Genomic DNA, 18,060 nt, shown 5'->3' with positions numbered 1-18,060 from the left:
ATAAAACACTAATTGGGCCACAGCTAGAGTTCTGTGATAGGCGACAGGAACAAACCTTTCCCCTTAGTTGAGGGGTCAATAATTCGGGGGGTCGGGGGGTTGGCATAGATCTAATGCAAGAGGCAGATTTAGATGGAGGATTGGAGGGAAACCTGGGAATCTGGAACTCACAGCCTGAATGGGTGGTAGAGACAGGAACCCTCATATCATTTCAGAAGCATTTAGATGAGCCATTGAAATGCTACAGCAGACAGGGCTACAGACCAAGTGTTGGAAAATGGTACTGAAATAGATGAGGTGCTCCGGTTTCCTCCCACAGTCCAAAGATGTGCGGGTTAGGTGGATTGGCCATGCTAAATTGCCCGTAGTGTCCTAAAAAATAAGATTAAGGGGGGGGTTGTTGGGTTACGGGTATAGGGTGGATACGTGGGTTTGAGTAGGGTGATCATTGCTCGGCACATCGAGGGCCGAAGGGCTTGTTCTGTGCTGTACTGTTCTATGTTCTATGCTTGATGGCCAACGTAGACACGATGGGCCGTACGGTCTCTTTCTGTGCTGTAAAACTGACTCGAAACACAATTACTCCAGTCCACAGAGATGGGTTTCCGAAACTTACTCCAGAGCACCAACTAATGGTCAGAGAATAAAACTACACGATTGTTGACACAGCAAAATTGAATGGGAAACAATTGGCAGAATTTTATATAACATTAAAGTTGGTACAAAAACTGACAACAGGAAATCAGGTTCATGAACGTGAAATGTGTGCACGCTGGAATAACAATCCAACAATTGTACAGCTCGAAGAATGCACTGGAAAATGGAGATGGTTTGTGTGACAGCATACACTGGCGATCAATACAATTAGGCAAAATCTCCCAGAGCTGGGCTGTCGCAGATATATTCAGCAGCCAGAACCCAGTCTATATACAGGGTTGGCCTGTTAAAGGTGGTATTTGGTCTCAATCTAATCTGCTCTGGGTGTGAGTGGGTCGTGGAGCCATGGGCTCTCAGGCTACGATGACTAACCTTGAGAGTATGCACTGTCCTTTGCACCACAGGCTGTGTAGAAAAGCAGGTAACTTGTGTTTAGCACATGGCCCTTCACTGAGCACGCATGTTCCGATATTGTCTGGACAAATAAGTGTTGCCAATTTTCTGGTAAGTATTTAGATTGATCAAATTGGAAGATGACAGGAGAGGGAAAAGATAATTCACCCACTGCATTGACTCCACCTCTACATGCCAGTGCATTGAGACTGCGGCATGCCAACACAAGGAGAGGGCATTCTGTACAACACCAATGCAACATATTTAACAAATCTCCCTGAATAAAGTGCCAAGTGCTAGAGTTGCAGCTGCTTTCTGAAATAGGGAAGCTTACTTGGAACTGAAGCAAAACTTCCACCCGGGAACACATTTCACAGCCAATACCGAGTGGGGATATTCATCAGGAATGAATTGATCCAAAATCCAAAATGGGGTGACGCACTGTACTGGAATGCTGCTCACTGCCGCATTGGGGTGCGAAGTGAAGAAGGGAGCTCGGTGAAGATGGAAGGGTGTGATCCTCCCGTTCTATACCCCCTTCCTCAGCCTCAGGGGAGGCTCATAAAACAGCAGGAGCTCAAGGAGAGAGTTATTCCATGATACCAGTGGTCCCCTGTCAGTGCAGCTTAGCCATGTGGAACGTGCATCCTGCAGAATCAAACTGACCTAAATGACTATATCTGTGGAAATTGAGCTCCAGGTCACAGAACCTGTCCCTGTTCTGCACTTTTCTTTGTTCTTTATTTTAGTGGCATGACCAGTACAGGCTTGGAGGGCCGAAGGGCCTGTTCCTGTGCTGTCCTGTTCTTTAACCCGAGCGGCAGCTGGAGTCACTATGGTGCAGCCACAAGACTGAGGATTACACGGTACAGCACATTTAGAGAGATGGTCACACCACACCTAACTACACAGGCAGAGGGGGGGATGGGTGAGTGCTAGCATATCTAAGAGAAACCAGGCAGTTAGTGCAGGAACCCCCAGGCTACCTCTCTGACCTCTTCTCCACTTTGGCTATAGTGAGGGAGATGGTTCCTCAGCAGACTGTTAACAAGAACCAGGTTTGTGTCACCACAGGTGGCTTGGGGGGGGGGGGGGGGGGGGGGGGGGGGAAGGAAAAGAGTGGAAATGGTATAGTGATTGGGGATTCCACAGTTAGGGGAGCAGGCAGATATTTTTGTAGTTGTACACTTGCCTCCCAGGTGCCAGAGAATAGTATGAAATAGAATACTTGTGGAGTTTGATAGAATGAGAATCAACAATAGTAATTCATTAGATGGGGTCAGTGAAAGGGGGAAATGTAAAAAAAAGTCTAAAACAGGGTTAACGTGCACACGAATGCGGTGAATATTGGCAAACTTCAGGCACAGGAAGATACATGAAATTGTGATGTTATTGCGAGGAAGGCGATGAGGCCCAAAGAAAGGCAGGATTGGGCATTAAATATTCCTGGGTAGGTGTTTAGGAGAGACAGGAAAGAAAGAAAGTGGGGTGGGGGGTATGAGTGGCAGTAATTTAAAAATCCCGACACATCTTTGTTCCAGAGGGGTCTGGGACAGAACTGCTTTGGCTCGAGGTAAGGAATGAAAAAGGTGTGATAACACTGATCGATGTGGTATATAGATCGTCTAGCGGGAGCAATGTAGAGAAATTTGCAAAGAAATTAGAGGTGCAAGAAATATATATTTTTTTCCAATTAAGGGGCAATTTAGCGTCGACAATCCACCTACCCTGCACATCTTTTTAGGTTGTGGGAGGTGAGACCCACGCAGACAGGAGGTGAATGCGCAAACTGCACACGGACAGTGACCCGGGGCCAGGGTCGAACCGTGGTCCACTGTGCCACCCGTAAGAAATATTAATTATAATGGGGGCTTCAATTGTCCAAAAATAGACTGGGATAGGAATGATGCAGAGGGACAAGAGAGGCTAGAGTTCTTGGAATGTGTTTATTTTCTGCAGCTATGTTTCAAGTCTAACAAGAGGACAGATACCGTTGGACTTGGTTCTGGGGAATGAGTTGGCCCAAATAGATGAAATAACGGTGGGGAGCATTTTGAAAGATAGGCCAAATAGATCCACAGCATCCTGGATGACGAGATAGAAGATGAAAAGGGAGAAGTGCAAGATGACAGATGTCAGGTAGAAAATACAAAGGAGATTTTGGCTGAATATAGAAGCACAGAGGGGAAGTGAAAAAATAATAAGAGCAGAGATGGGGCAACACAGTGGTTAGCACTGCGGCCTCACAGTGCTGAGGACCCAGGTTCGATCCCGGCCCCGGGTCACTGTCCGTGTGGAGTTTACACATTCTCCCCGTGTCTGCGTGGGTCTCATCCCCACATCCCAAAGATATGCAGGGTAGGTGGATTCACTGCGCTAAATTGCCCCTTAATTTAAACCAAAATAATTGGGTACTTTAAATTGATATCAAATTTAAAAAAGCAAAGAGAGAGAGAGAGAGCATGGAAAGGGAATCCCAAGTCTGCTGGAAGCATATAAATGATGGAACGGTGATGAAAGAGCCGAGCTAATGGGGATTAAAAAAAAGAGACTAGCATGTGGAGGCAGGAGAAATAGCGGAGTTATTAAACAGACTTAGCACCTGTCTTTACAAAAGAGGTGCTGCCCAAGCCAGAGTGACAAGAGGAAGAATGTACAATTGAGAAGGAGGCAGTGTAATAAAGGCCAGCTTTACATAAATTAGATAACGTACGAGGACTGAATGGTGCGCTCAAGGGCATGCGAGAAGTGAGACGGCAATTATAGAGACACTAGTGACAATCTTCCTCAGTCACAGAGGGGCAGCACGGTGGTTCCCCCACAGCGTCTGGGACCCGGGTTCAATTCCGGCCTTGGGTAACTGCACTTTTCTCCCCATGTGTGCATGGGTTTCCTTCTACAGTCCATATACGTGTAGGGTTAGGTGAGGTTTCATGTGGGAGAGCGGGCCTCGGTAAGGTGCTCTGTCAGAGCGTCAGTGTAGACTAGACGGGCTGAATGGCATCCTTGTACCATTCTATGGTGCCAGAGGAATGGAGAATTACAAATGTTACACCTTTGTTCAGAAAGGGCTCCACGGATAAAGCCGGCAACTAAAGACTTCAGTGGTAGCGAAACTTTGGAAATTATGGTCAAGGACAAAGCAATAGTCACTTAGACAAGTGCAGGATAATTAAGGAAAGGCAGCGTGGATTCATTAAGGGAAAATCATCTCCAACTTGCTGCAGTTTTTTTGATGTGGGGTAAATGGATTTTTAAAAGGTATCTGACGCATTGACACAGACTTGCGCACAGAATTCTAATTTATGGAATAAATGGGGATTTGGATAAGAAATGGGTGAGTAAGAAGTGAGGCGTGTTAAATGGTGGGTTTTCAGGCAGATTTGTAGCAGGGCTCAGTGCTGGAATACTTGCTCTTCCGGATATATATTTTAGACCCAGACTGTGGGGTTCAGGGCACGATTTCAAAATTTGCTGATGATAAGACTGAAAAAATTAGCTGTGATGAGGGTAGTCTTGAATTTCCAAAGGACAGACATGTTGGAGGATTGGAAAGACAACTATTGGGATTGAGGACAGACAAGTCCCCCAGGCCAGATGGCCAACATCCTAGGGTGTTAAAGGAAGTGACAGCAGAGATAGTGAATCCATTGGTTAGAATATTCCAAAATTCCCTGGACATGGGAATGGTTCCAGTGGATTGGAAAAATGCTCATATAACACCCTTACTCAAAAAGGGAGGGAGGTAGAATGTGGGAAATTACAGACCGGTTAGTTTAATATCTGTTGTTACGAAATTGTTAGAATCAGTTATAAAGCAAGTAAGGACATTTGGAAAGTCAAAGCGCAATCCATCAGAGTCAGTATGGTTTTATGAAGGGCAAATTTGACTTATGTGCTAGAGTTCTCTGATGATGTAATAAAGTGGATAATGGGAATCCTGTAGATGGAGTATATCTGGACTTCCGGAAGGCATTTGCTAAGGTGCTGCACAGAAGATTGATTCACAAGGTTAGATCACATGGGATTAGGGGTAACTGATTAGCCTGGATAGAAGGCTGGCTGATGGGCAGGAGACAGAAACAGGATAAATGGGACTTTTTCTGGATGGCAAGATGTAACTAGTGAGGTGCCACAGGGTTCGGTCCTTGGGCCCCAACTATTTACAATCTACATAAATGACTTGGATAATGGAATAGAAGGTTCCATAGCCAAATTTGCAGATGACAAAAATAGGTGGGACAGTAAGTTGTCATGAAGAAATAAGAACCATACAAATGGATATAGATAGGTTAGGAGAGTGGGCCAAAATGTGGCAGATGGGAGTTTTAAAATGGTTAGTGGGAAGTCATGCATTTTGGTCAAGAAAATGGGATGGCAACGTCTTATCTAAATGGGGAGAGACTTTGGGAAGCTCCGATGCAGAGGGATCTGGGTGTCCCTGTGCATGAGACACAGAAAACTAGCATGCAGGTGCAGCAGGTAATAAAGAGAGCGTCTGGAATGTTGGCATTTATAGCAAAAGGAATAGAGTTTAAAGGTAAGGATGGGTTGTTGCAACTACACAACGCATTGGCAAGACGGCACCTGGAGTAATGTGCATAATTTTAGCCCTCGTATTTGAGGAAAGATGTAGTGACATTAGAGGCAGTTCCGAGGAGGTTCACTAGGTTGATTCCAGAGATGAGGGGTTTGTCGTAAGAGGAGAGATTGAACAGTTTAGGCCGATACTCTCTAGAGTTCAGAAGAATGAGGAGAGGTCAAATAGAGGAATACAAGATGTTAAAAGTAGACGTGGAGCAGATGCTTCCTCTAGTGGGGCATTCTAAAACGTGAGGTCATAATCTTAGAATAAGAGGTAGTAAATTTAAAACAGTTTTGAGGAGAAACTACTTTTCCCAAAGGGTTGTGAATCTGTGGAATTTGCTACCCCAGAGTGCGGTGGATGCTGGGAGAGTGAGTAAATTTAAGGAGGAGTTAGACAGATTTTTAATTGGTAATGGATTGAAGGGTTATGGAGAACAGGCAGGATGGTGAAGTTGAGGCCAGGAAGGGATCAGCCGTGATCACATTGAAGATGTTGAGGGTTGGGAAGCTAAATTGCCGACTCCCGCTCCTGGGTCACATGTTCAAGGAAGGAGATGCTCTGGCTGATTTTGCAATCCAGCTCTTGGTCTATAACATTGTAGATGAGGAATACATCAACCATGATAGAATGGTGGAGCAGACTCGATGGGCCGAATGGCCTCATTCTACACCTATATCTTATGAACTTAAGGTTAAACGTTATCTAACTGAATACCAATCAAGCCCGCAAGCCTGCTCTACCATTCGATAAGATCATAGCCGATTGTGTTTTGAATCCCACCAATCCCGAGAACCTTTGATTCCCTAAACTAACATACGCAAACAGCTTCACCCGCTGACCAGGATTAAATTACAGCAAGGTTTCGCGTTTGGGCTGCAGACTACAGATGTCACAGACTAGAGTCCTGAACAAATAGAACCAACTTCAAATGCCCGTGCTCGAAAACATCAAATTACTACCACGAAATCAGGTTTAGCTTAAATAGGTTGCTACCCCATTTAGATTTACAATTTGCGGCCATATACCCTGTAGGGTATAGGGTACCCAGCGAAGGAATATTCTTTACACCCTGTCCTGGGTATATTGGCCTTGGAATGGGTGCAGTGCAGATTTACTAGAATGATCTCGGGTCTCAAAGGGGTTAAACTGGGGCGAGGGGCATTGCAATCTCATCCAAAAAAAGAGACATGGTCTTAAAATTAGAGATAGGCTGTTCAAGAATTGATGTCAGGAAGCACTTCAAACATTAGTAACGCTCGCATCCAAATAATGAAGGCTGGACATCAATTGAAAATTTCAAAACAGAGATTGATAAGAATTCTGTTTGGTAAACATAAGGGTGATGATTTGTGAAATTCATTTACGGGATGTGGGCGTCGCTGGTTAGGCCAGCATTTAGTGCCCATCCCCAGTTGCAGAGGTGGTGGTGAGCTGCCTTCTTGAACCGCTGCAGTCTGAGGCGTAGGTACACCCATTGTGCTGTTAGGGAGAGAGCTCCAGGATTTTGACCCAGTGACAGTGAAGGAACGGCCGATATATTTCCAAGTAGGAGTGGTGAGTGACTTGGGAGGGGAACCTCCTGGTGGTGGGGTTCCCAGGTATCTGCTGCTCTTGTCCTTCTAGATGGTAATGGGAACGAAGGCAAGTTGATAAAAGAATTGAGATGCACATCAACCAGGATGCAACTGACTGGTAGAGAAAGCTTGAGGAGCCTAATGGCGTCTTCTATTCACTACATCCCTCACCTCTCCCCACGCTTGACCACGAATGAGTCAGGAACTATTATCCACAATAACCAGACATGGATCTATGTGCAATATAGAAGCGGCCAGGAAGTTGTATTGCATTTAGTGTGATCTGGAAGCTGATCTTTCGGGAGGGATGGAGAGACAGCAGACATAGGGCCCACACCGAACCTTTGTCTGGCCTCGGTTTCAGCTTCGGTGGGAAATGCCGAGCTATAAATCAAAAATATCCCAGGTTTCAGTGTTCTGTGCTGAGTCATCACTTACAATTAGGCTCAGCTTTCTGGATTGCAACTAGGCTCCACTCGTTCACACAGAGAACCAGAGCACCGTCTCTTGGGGTTGGGTTCAAAGCTAAAAAGACAAAACTCTCCAGATCGGCACAGAGTGTGAGGAACAGACCGGTGTTGTAGGACTGAGTCACAGAGGTTAACCCGCAAGCGGAGGGGTTCCACTCACTTACACCATTGGTAGGACCAGGCTGAGACCCTTACTCTTCCTCTCCCCAGTCAGGAACCAAGGACAAACACAGCAAGGCTGTTTGAGGTTGTTGCTCGGCTGCTATTGCCCGTTGACTGCCCCCCTCGGGAAGAGCCACCACCTTCTGGAGAGAAACGGCGTTAGAAACAACAACAAAAAACTGGCAGGGAATGAAGCTCCACGGCAGAGGGAGGCACATAGTAATAGAGCCACTGTTTTAATATCATTTATTGTGAAGTGTAAAACGAGCAGTAAAAAGTAAAAACCAAGCTTACATTTTGTTTTTTTTAAACCTTAAACAGACAACAAGATGCAAAAACAGACCAGCAGCCATTTTCACTGTAATGGATTTGATTTCAAAACCGTACATTGTCTGGAATGTTCAACTATCTTCAACTAAAAGCCGAGTGATCTATATTTAAAATAAAAACAAATAAAGTATTACCCTGAAGTTTTCACTTTTTCCCCCTCCATTTGTTTTTTTGTGTATTTTTTTTTTCTCCTATAGATGGACTGAATTTGAAGATGGAGCTAAGCTTACTCTATCTCCTACACTGGCTCAATATGAACATCTTTAAACAGTGATAGGGAACCTAAGCCTACGAATCTTCATCAGTCTGCATCATTGTTAAAAGGAATATTCTTCCCGACGAAACTGCAATCATCCCCCGTTTGCTTCACTGTGTCTGTGGGGAGAGAGAAAATATTTAATGTGGAAATTAGTGGGGTGACACAATAGGGTATGCGTCCCAGTCCCATCAGATAGATGCATTTCTATGGCAAATGAATTTCAATAGCGATGTGTGAGGTATTACATTTTGGTAGGAAGAATAAGGTGGCCACATACTGCTTGGATAATGAGTCTAAATATGGTAAAGGAACAGAGGGATCTGGGGGGGGGGGACAGATACACAAGTCACAAAGTAGCGATACAGGTTAATAAGGCCACAAAAAAGCAAACAGCACAAGGGCTCATTTCTAGAGGAATAGAATCGAAGAGCAGAGAAGATATGAGAAACCTGTATAGAACCATGGTTAGATCACACGTGGACTACCGTGCACAATTCTGGTCTCCAAATCATAAAAAAGATGCAAAGGTACTGGAGAAAGTGCAAAAGATTTACAAGGATGATGCCAGAGCTAAGAGGTTACAGCTATCATGAAAGACCAAACAGATCGAGGCTCTGTATGCCAGAAAAAAGGCTGAGGGGTGACTGAATAGATATCTTTAAGATAATGGAAGAGTTTGACAGGGTAGGCACAGAAGATGCTTCCATTTGTGGGGGAGACCAGAAGTAGAGGGCCTTAAATACAAGACAGCCACTAACAGAAGCAATACGGGATTCAGGAGACACTTCCTCACACAGAGTGGTGAGAATGTGGAACTCACTACCACATGGAGTACTAAGGCGAATAGCAATGCATATAAGGGGAAGCTAGACAAATACATAAGGGAGGAAGCAATAGAAGGGTCTGCTGAAAGGGCGAGATGAAGCAGGGCGAGAGGAAGCTCGTGCAGAGCATAACTTCCAACGTGGACTAGTTGGACCAGATGGCCTATTTCTGTTCTGTAGACTATGTAATTCTCAACACAAGCTCACTTTGCAGCATCACTCATGTAGGAGGTGGTCAGGACACAGTCCTAACCTTGAACATTTAGGTTTAACCTAAAGTCACTGCTCTAAACGGACAAATCTCCAGCTAATTGATGCTAATTATAACCAGCTGAGATCTTTCTTCAGGCTACAGATCAGCAACTGGTTTATTTATTTTTGAAAAAACTGCTATGTGCCTGGGGCTGTCACTGTTTCAACAAAGTGGATAAAATACTCAAAAAGGAGAAATCTGCAGGGTTACGGGGAAAGAGGAAAGTTTTTAGCCAATTGGATAGCTTGTTGCCCAAAGAGCTTGAACAGCACGAAGGCCAAATGGCCTCCTTTTGCTCGGTGTGATTTAGCTTAAAATGGAGTCTTCGCACTTCCTGGGAAAACTAACTGTGGTTCTGAGCTCAGAGGCCTCGGACTGCAAATGAATTACTTTCCAAATTACTTAAATGGGGGAAGCATTTTAAATGTTAATTCCAATGCATCACGTAAACAGAGTAAGTAATTTTTTACTTTGACTGGGAAGATGAAGACGAGAGAAAGATTTGTTTCCAGAGTCACTTATGCGTTGTATCCTCCAACGCCCGTTAATGAAAATCTTCAATGGGTCTGCTTTAACATCGAAGGAAGTACACATCTGATCACCAAAAGACTCGTGTGACAGTCTTAGTCTTCTGCGTCATTGACCTTCACGAGGAGCAGGGATAGAAAATTGTGTTCAAGAATTTACTGCAAAGTTTCAATCTTCTCTCACGAGAGCCAGTTCATGTGTCGTAAAACTTTGGTCATTGTTATAGGATCTTTGTGACCTTGCATTTCACCTGTTGTTGATACGCACCCTTCTGGTAGCGTATTGTAATCCCATCGGAGGTGATCAAAGTACATGGCAGGCATCCCACGAGTTCACTTCTATATGATCCAGCACAATTGGGCAGCAATTGTTAAAACTGGGTATGCTGATCCATACCGAGAGAGAGAGAGAGAGAGAGAGAGAGAGAGAGAGAGAGAGAGAGAACGAACGAGAGAGAGAGAAAGAGAGAGAGAGAAAGAGAGAGAGAGAGAAAGAAAGAGGGGTAGACAGGAGACAGCATGAGAGACAGGGGTGGGGAGAGAGAAAGAGCATGAGACAGTGAGGGAAGAGAGCAGAGAGGCAGGAGAGGGGGGAGAGAGAGCACGTGAGAGGGGGGAGGGGACAGAGAGAGAGAAAGAGAGAGGGCACAGGCAAGTCAGGGGATAGAAAGAGGAGAAAGAGACACACACACATTTAGTGCACAAGAAACAGAGGCAGGTTTCAGTTCATGAGGCTTAACCTGCCCCTAGAAAAAGTTACTGGGCAGTTACCAGGAATAAAAGTATTGGGGAAACGTCACATCAACAACTTATACCATTAACGTTTCCACTGATTAATCATAAAAGATAGAACCATCTCACATGTTGGTTCCATTGAATATTAAACCATTTAGGTAGAAAGAGAGAGAGAAAGTGAGAGTGTGTGCTTATTGCAGGCCAGGTTTAGTTGTTTTTAGCCAGAGCATCACGATGGTTGGGTGGAGGCAGAGCCGTGTCCAGCAGGCACCCCTGCCGTTAGGAGAGGAAGGAGTTAAAACCTGTAGGAAGGAGGGGGGTGCGGACGTACCGGTTGCCCTTGTTGTGCAGGTGGCTGCTGGGGGGCAGGCTGAGGTGCCCCAGGCTGCCCGTAGTAAGCTGCCTGCTGTCTGTAGTACTCAGCCCAGGCTGCACTGTAATCTGGCTGGGCTCCTGGCTGTGGTGCTGCTGCTGCTGCCGCCGCCGCTGCCCCCTGCGCGTTTTGAGCTGTGGAGCAGATAGGGGACATTCAGTGTCTGTCAATGCAAAACCCATTCACACAATCCAACCAGGTGAAGCATCAACTTCCCTCTCGCAAGCTTCTGCATAACACTCTCCTTATAAACAAGCACAAAATACATAATTACAGAACAAAAATAGAAAACGCTGGAAACACTCAGTAGTCTGGCAGCATCTGTGGAAAAGAAAAACAGTTAACATTGCAGGCTAATGACCGTTCATCAAAACTTGTCAGTCTTCACCGCTCCACAGATGCTGAAGGGAGAGGAACATTAACCGCGACACCAGCAATATCCTCCAACCCAGTGTTCCCCACTCATAATAGTTTTGTCAACCTAGGCTCCACGTTTTGTAGGTGGGGAAAAGGGAGGACTGGACATCCTCATCAATATCAGGACAGACAAATATAGGTTATGAAGCAGCTAAATGGCTGCTCCCATGATCAGGAATCTGTGAGGCTCTTGAATGAGTGGATAATGGATGTGCGGCGCTCAAAAGGGATCACATCAGGAGGACGGAAGAAACCAGTTAAAGGCAGGGAAAGACTGATCTTTGCGGACTGGGCTGAGAGTTTCACTCCAGTTTGGACGAGTCAAAGGAAAGTTTCTCCTGGCCCTTGACTTGAAGTGTCCTGAGTGAAATGACTTTGGCCACATTCAGCAGAGTCTGCTGCTGACCATGAGGCCGCAGCAACGCACTGGGAGAGCTCATCAACCACTGGATGGCTCGTGTGGGGAAACAGAAACATGTTCCAGAATAATGCAGGTGAGCAATGCCAGTGCAGAACTGAGGGAGTGCTGCACTGTCAGGGATACGATTCAAACAGCCGCTGTTAGAGGTGCAGCAGAGGGGCTTCCCCCCATGTCAACATTTATCCCTCAACAAAGACGACTGAAACCATTATCGAGTCATTCATACTGATTTCTGTGGGAGCTTGCTGTGCATAAACTGGCTGCTGCGTTCCCTACAGTGACTAGGGTTCAGGAGTACTTCATTGGTTGTAAAGAACTTTGAGACATACTGTGGCAGTGTAGGACATTACAGGAAGGACCGGCCGTTCTTTTACTGGTACAGCTGGGGCATGATTACATGGTGCAGAGCTTCACTCTGCTGCCTGCGTGGGAGGCTGCAGCGCCAATTCAGCCACTGGGGCAGACACCAGTCATCTCTCAAAAAGCAAAACCAAGTTTAATTTTGAGGCTACAGAAGTTAAAACTGAAGGAAACCAGCAGCAAAAGTGTGCAAGGAATGCACGTTGATGAATGAGCACTTACCTTGTTTCTTATAGTACTCTTCCCATGCTTTTGTATAATCCTGCTGGGGACCAGGCTGCTGGCCAGGCTGGTTCTGCTGACCTGAGGAAGGGAAAGCAGCACGGCATGATCATTTGGAAAGTCAGAATTTTAAATGAAAATAATCCAAGGGAGCGACCAATGAGGAGTGGAGACAAAGTGCAACCTGTCACTGGGCTGAAGTGGTAAGTGGGCACACTGGTGGATTTTAGGAATGCTGAAAACAAGAGCGGCACCCCAGCAATAATGGGTTATATCCAAGACACAAGGGGGCATAGATTAACATTTCTCACAAACAAAGCTGAAGCAATGAGTCCAACATACGTCGCAGACTCTGGCTCAGTCCTCCCTCCCCGTCTAATTCACTGAGTGGGAAGCAAGGCGAGTGCCGTCAGTCTGAGGTGGGCTGAACTGGAGAACATGCATGGTCGAGGAAGACGGGGGGGGGGGGGGGGGACGAGCTTTTATTCTACCCAGTATTGCAAAGGTCCCACTGGCAGCTGTTACTGCAGCCCGTGTGAAAACCCAAAAGCTAAACTAAACAGAGCAACATAATACTCGACATCTGGCCACCTACACGCCTCACATGATTCAAAGAATCAAGAGAGAGAATCAGCTCGAGTAAAAAAGGTAAATAATAAGGGAAGGAAGCCGCTGCTGGGAGTGGTTCACAGAACTCCCCGACAGGAGCTACTCTGTGGGACAGGATAAATAGACAACAAAATGGGCGCTTCGAAGGATTCATGGGAGATTAATCTTCATATAGACTGGATGAATCAAATTGGCAAAAGGTAGACTGGAATGCGAGTTCAGAGTGTATTGAGGATAGTTTTGTAGAACAATACCGTCTGGAACCAACCAGGGAACAGGCTTCTGCAGACCTGGTATCACGGGAGTGCCCCTTCCAAAGATGTGCAGGCTAGGTGGATTGGCCACGCTAAACTGGCCCTTAATTGGGGAAAAAGCAATTGGGTTCTCTAAATTTAGAAGAAAAAAATGGGTCTGATCACATGGCATCAGTGATGTCATTGTGTGGGTGGAGCTGGGCTGTGGCTCTGGGAGTTGGTTTTACTTTCGCTTTGGTTTGGGGCTTGTTTGTGGCTGAGTTTTTGCTTTCGTTTTCACATTTGGCTGCTAGTCAGAAGGAGAAGCACCTTCGCCTGTCTCTCTCTATCTTCAGTTGGATTGGATTGGACATTGGATTTGTTTATTGTCACGTGTACCGAGGTACAGTGAAAAGTATTTTTCTACAAGCAGCTCAACAGATCATTCAGTACATGGAAGAAAAGGGAATTAAACAAAATTCAAGAAAATACATGAGAATACATAATAGGGCAACACAAGATATACAATGTAACTACATAAGCATTGGCATCGGATGAAGCACACATGGTGTAGTGTTAATGAAGTCAGTCAATAAGAGGGTCATTTAGGAGTCTGGTGACAGTGGGGAAGAAGCTGTTCTTGAGTCTGTTTGTGCGTGTTCTCAAACTTCTGTATCTCCTGCCCGATGGAAGAAGTTGGAAAAGTGAGTAAGCCGGGTGGGAGGGATCCTTGATTATGCTGCCCGCTTTCCCCCGGCAGCGGGAGGTGTAGATGGAGTCCATGGATGGGAGGCAGGTTCGTGTGATGGACTGGGCGGTATTCACGACTCTCTGAAGTTCCTTGCGGTCCTGGGCCGAGCAGTTGCCATACCAGGCTGTGATGCAGCCCGATAGGATGCTTTCTATAGTGCATCTGTAAAAGTTGGTATGGGTTAATGTGGACATGCCGAATTTCCTTAGTTTCCTGAGGAAGTATAGGGCGCTGTTGTGCTTTCTTGGTGATAGCGTCGATGTGAGTGGACCAGGACAGATTTTTGGTGATGTGCACCCCTAGGAATTTGAAACTGCTAACCATCTCCACCTCAGCCCCGTTGATGCTGACAGGGGTGTGTACAGTACTTTGCTTCCTGAAGTCGATGGCCAGCTCTTTAGTTTTGCTGGCATTGAGGGAGAGATTGTTGTCATTACACCACTCCACTAGGTTCTCTATCTCCCTCCTGTATTCGGACTCGTCGTTATTCGAGATCTGGCCCACTATGGTCGTATCGTCAGCAAACTTGTAGATGGAGTTGGAACCAAGTTTTGCCACGCAGTCGTGTGTGTACAGGGAGTAGAGTAGGGGGCTAAGTAGGGGGCTAAGTACGCAGCCTTGCGGGGCACCTGTATTGAGGACTATTGTGAAGGAGGTGTTGGTGTTCATTCTTACTGATTGTGGTCTGTTGGTCAGAAAGTCAAGGATCCAGTTGCAGAGCGGAGAGCCAAGTCCTAGGTTTTGGAGCTTTGATATGAGCTTGGCTGGGATTATGGTGTTGAAGGCGGATCTGTAGTCAATAAATAGGAGTCTGATGTAGGAGTCCTTGTTTTCGAGATGCTCTAGGGATGAGTGTAGGGCCAGGGAAATGGCATCTGATGTGGACCGGTTGCGACAGTATGCGAATTGAAGTGGGTCAAGGCGTTCCGGGAGTATGGAGGTGATGCGCTTCATGATCAGCCTCTCGAAGCACTTCATTACAACTGACGTCAGGGCCACCGGGCGGTAGTCACTGAGGCACGTTGCCTGGTTCTTCTTTGGTACCGGTATGATGGTGGTCTTCTTGAAGCAGGTGGGGACCTCTGAGTGGAGATGGGATAGGTTAAAGATGTCTGTGAATACCTCTGCCAGCTGGTATGCGCAGGCTCTGAGTGCATGACCAGGGATCCCGTCCGGGCCCATCGCCTTCCGTGGGTTCACTTTCAGGAAGGCCGATCTGACTTCGGAAACTGTGATGGTGGGTATGGGTGAATTATGTGCTGCTGCTGGGGCACTCGACAGCGGATTGTTGGTTACCTGCTCAAACCGAGCATAGAATACATTAAGTTCATCGGGGAGGGGTCCGCTGCTGCCAGAGATACTGCTCGGCTTCGCTTTGTAACCCGTTATGTTGGTTTGTCCTTGCCACAACCGTCGAGAGTCTGTCTATGACTCTAGTTTAGTTTGATATTCTCTCTTGGCATCTCGGATGGCTTTGCGGAGCAGTTTTAAAGCTGTTTGCAGATGACTTCATAACAAAATAGATTACTGTTTTCTGGAAGGAAATCAAACCTGCTGTTTAGGGAAGGAAACAAGAGCATCTATGCCAGGTCTTGAGTGCTGTGCACTGGGCCACACCTTTGAAAAGGGGGTACTGGTTTATGGGATCTGGTTATTGAATTGGAACAGTTAATGGGGGGAAATTTATTAAGGGTGGTCATAGGGTAATGTAGCTGCGTGGGGTATTTATGTTGGTATTTGATAAAAATGCTTATTGTGTGTGTTTATAAAAATGTTAACTGAATTCATAGGATAAAGCTCGTTTTTGATTAAAAGTGCTTAAGGCCTCTGTTGAATAACACCTGAAAGGCAGGTCCTTTTGCTCATCGTAACCAAAATAAATAAATAGCTGCAGGTCAGGTGAACTCCATGATATACTTTGGAGTTTTCTAAACCCTGGCCTACAACACCTGGCAATGTGCAATGAGACATGATGAGTTCATTACCTCATAGCAAAGGATAATAACAGAATAGAATTTTACATTCTTTTTGAAGAATTGTGGGTCTGAAACTCGAATCTGTCTGAAACGCAGACATGGGGAATCACAGACACGGAGACAGGGCCGGGATTCAAACCCGGGTCCTCAGCGCCGCAGTCCCAGTGTTAACCACTGCGCCACATGCCGCCGCTGAAACTAGAATCTTGAAGTTAAATCTGAAGACAGAGTTGGCTAAAGTGGACTGGAAAAATAGGTTAAAAGTGGAGGACAGAAGATGCAGCGGCAGGCACGAAAGGAGGATTTCGCAACTCTCAACAAAAATACATCCCCATTGAAAAAGAAAATCTCACAGCAGGGCGCACAGGTCGTGAATACAGGATTTCACATGTATTGTGTTATAGGTGTTTGGTACAGCAAGGGCTAAAAAGCTGGGTTAATACATTTGTGACTGCTGCAGTCTTGTTTTTAAAGAAATCTTAGTTTGAAAGGATATTTTGGGAGCCAGGAGTGTACAATACTTTACGGGTATTGTAAAATGCTAGGGCTAAAGGAATTTTGTTTCGATTAAGGGGATTCCCTGTGGAGTTAATTAGTTTTCACATTGGTGAGATGATGTCATTGCAGGGTGGAGCTACGGCATCAGGGCATTTTGAGTAAGCAGTTCAGTTCGGAGTTGAATTCAGCTGTGTGCACAAGTGAGGCAGTTCTGCTCTCACTGTAGATTATTTTAAAAAGACGAACTGTATTTGAAGCAGTGCAGACTTGTTGGAGGACAAGGGGGAACTGAAAAACGCCAGCTGTAACAGCTTTTGAAGACATACAGCCAGAGCTTCTGTGTGGGTCTGAGAGGAGTCTGATCTTTTCAGTAAAACAGTGTCAATAGATTTCTCTTTCTCAAAGTACATTTCTGTAATATGGATTAAGAGCAGAGTTTTTTCTTCCTTTATTTAAGTGAGAATAAAGACAGCAATTAAAGGCATTATATTCACAATAATGAGTAGTATTGTGTAAAGGGTCACTTTTAAAAATTTGCTCATGGGATGTGGGTGTCACCGGTTGGGTCTGCATTTGTTACCCATTCCTGAGGGCATTTAAGAGTCAAACACATTGCTGTGGGTCTGGAGTCACATGTAGGCTAGTCCAGGTAAGGACAGCAGATTTCCTTCCCGAAAGGGCATTCGTGAACCAGATGGGTTTTTGCAACAATTGACAATGGTTTCATGGTCTTTATTAGACTTTTTATTGAATTCAAATTCTACCATCTGCCCTAGTGGGATTAAGTCTAGTGACAATATCACTCGGCCACTGTCTTCCCATTGTAAACTATTTTCAGCTGTGATGTTAAAGATTTGTAGGGCGGCGCAGTGGTTAGCAAAAAAGAAGAGGACGAAACCAAAAGAGAAAATGCTGGAAAATCTCAGCAGATCTGGCAGCACCTTTGGGAGAGAAAAGAGAGAACATTTCGAGTCCAGATGACTCTTTGTCAAAGCAAAAATGAGCTTTGACAAAGGGTCACCTGGACTCGAAACGTTCGCTCTTTTTTCTCCCTCCAGATGCTGCCAGACCTGCTGAGATTTTCCAGCATTTTCTCTTTTGGTTTCAGATTCCAGCAGTAATTTGCTTTTATTGATATGAGAGGACGAAAGGCTGGCGAGTCACCTGGACCCAATGGTCTTTACCCTAGAGGGCCATTGTTTTTTTTAAAAAAGTGGCTGTAATCTTCCAATATTGCTCAGATTCTGGAGAGGTCCCAGAAGAGTGGAAAACAGCAAACGTGACACCCTTAATTCAACTGTATAAACTGACAGTTAGGGCACAGCTAGAGTATTGTGTGCAGTTCTGGAATCCACATTATAGGAAGGTTGTGATAGGACTGGAAAAGGTCACCAGAATATTTCCTGGGCTGAAAGGTTTGAGATTGGA

The 18,060-nt window shown here is 45.5% G+C and overlaps 1 protein-coding gene across 5 annotated transcripts in view; it reads right to left on the bottom strand.

The window, feature by feature from the left end:
• Positions 1-8,073: 8,073 nt before the first annotated feature.
• Positions 8,074-18,060, bottom strand: part of LOC119956978 (far upstream element-binding protein 2-like) — a 62,883-nt gene continuing 52,896 nt past the window's right edge. For 4 of the 5 annotated variants that reach the window (XM_038784551.1, XM_038784552.1, XM_038784554.1 and 1 more), the window contains 2 exons: positions 12,566-12,646; positions 8,074-11,279 (listed from right to left, as the gene is read on the bottom strand). In XM_038784551.1, the coding sequence (XP_038640479.1) occupies positions 11,068-11,279; positions 12,566-12,646 (293 nt within the window). In that variant the 3' untranslated portion in view covers positions 8,074-11,067. The remainder of the gene's footprint in view (positions 11,280-12,565; positions 12,647-18,060) is intronic. The other variant, XM_038784553.1, reaches the window with a different exon arrangement.

Source organism: Scyliorhinus canicula, chromosome 25 (genome assembly GCF_902713615.1).
Source record: "Scyliorhinus canicula chromosome 25, sScyCan1.1, whole genome shotgun sequence".
Taxonomy (NCBI): Eukaryota; Metazoa; Chordata; class Chondrichthyes; order Carcharhiniformes; family Scyliorhinidae; genus Scyliorhinus; species Scyliorhinus canicula.
This window is presented reverse-complemented; position numbering and strand designations above follow the sequence as displayed.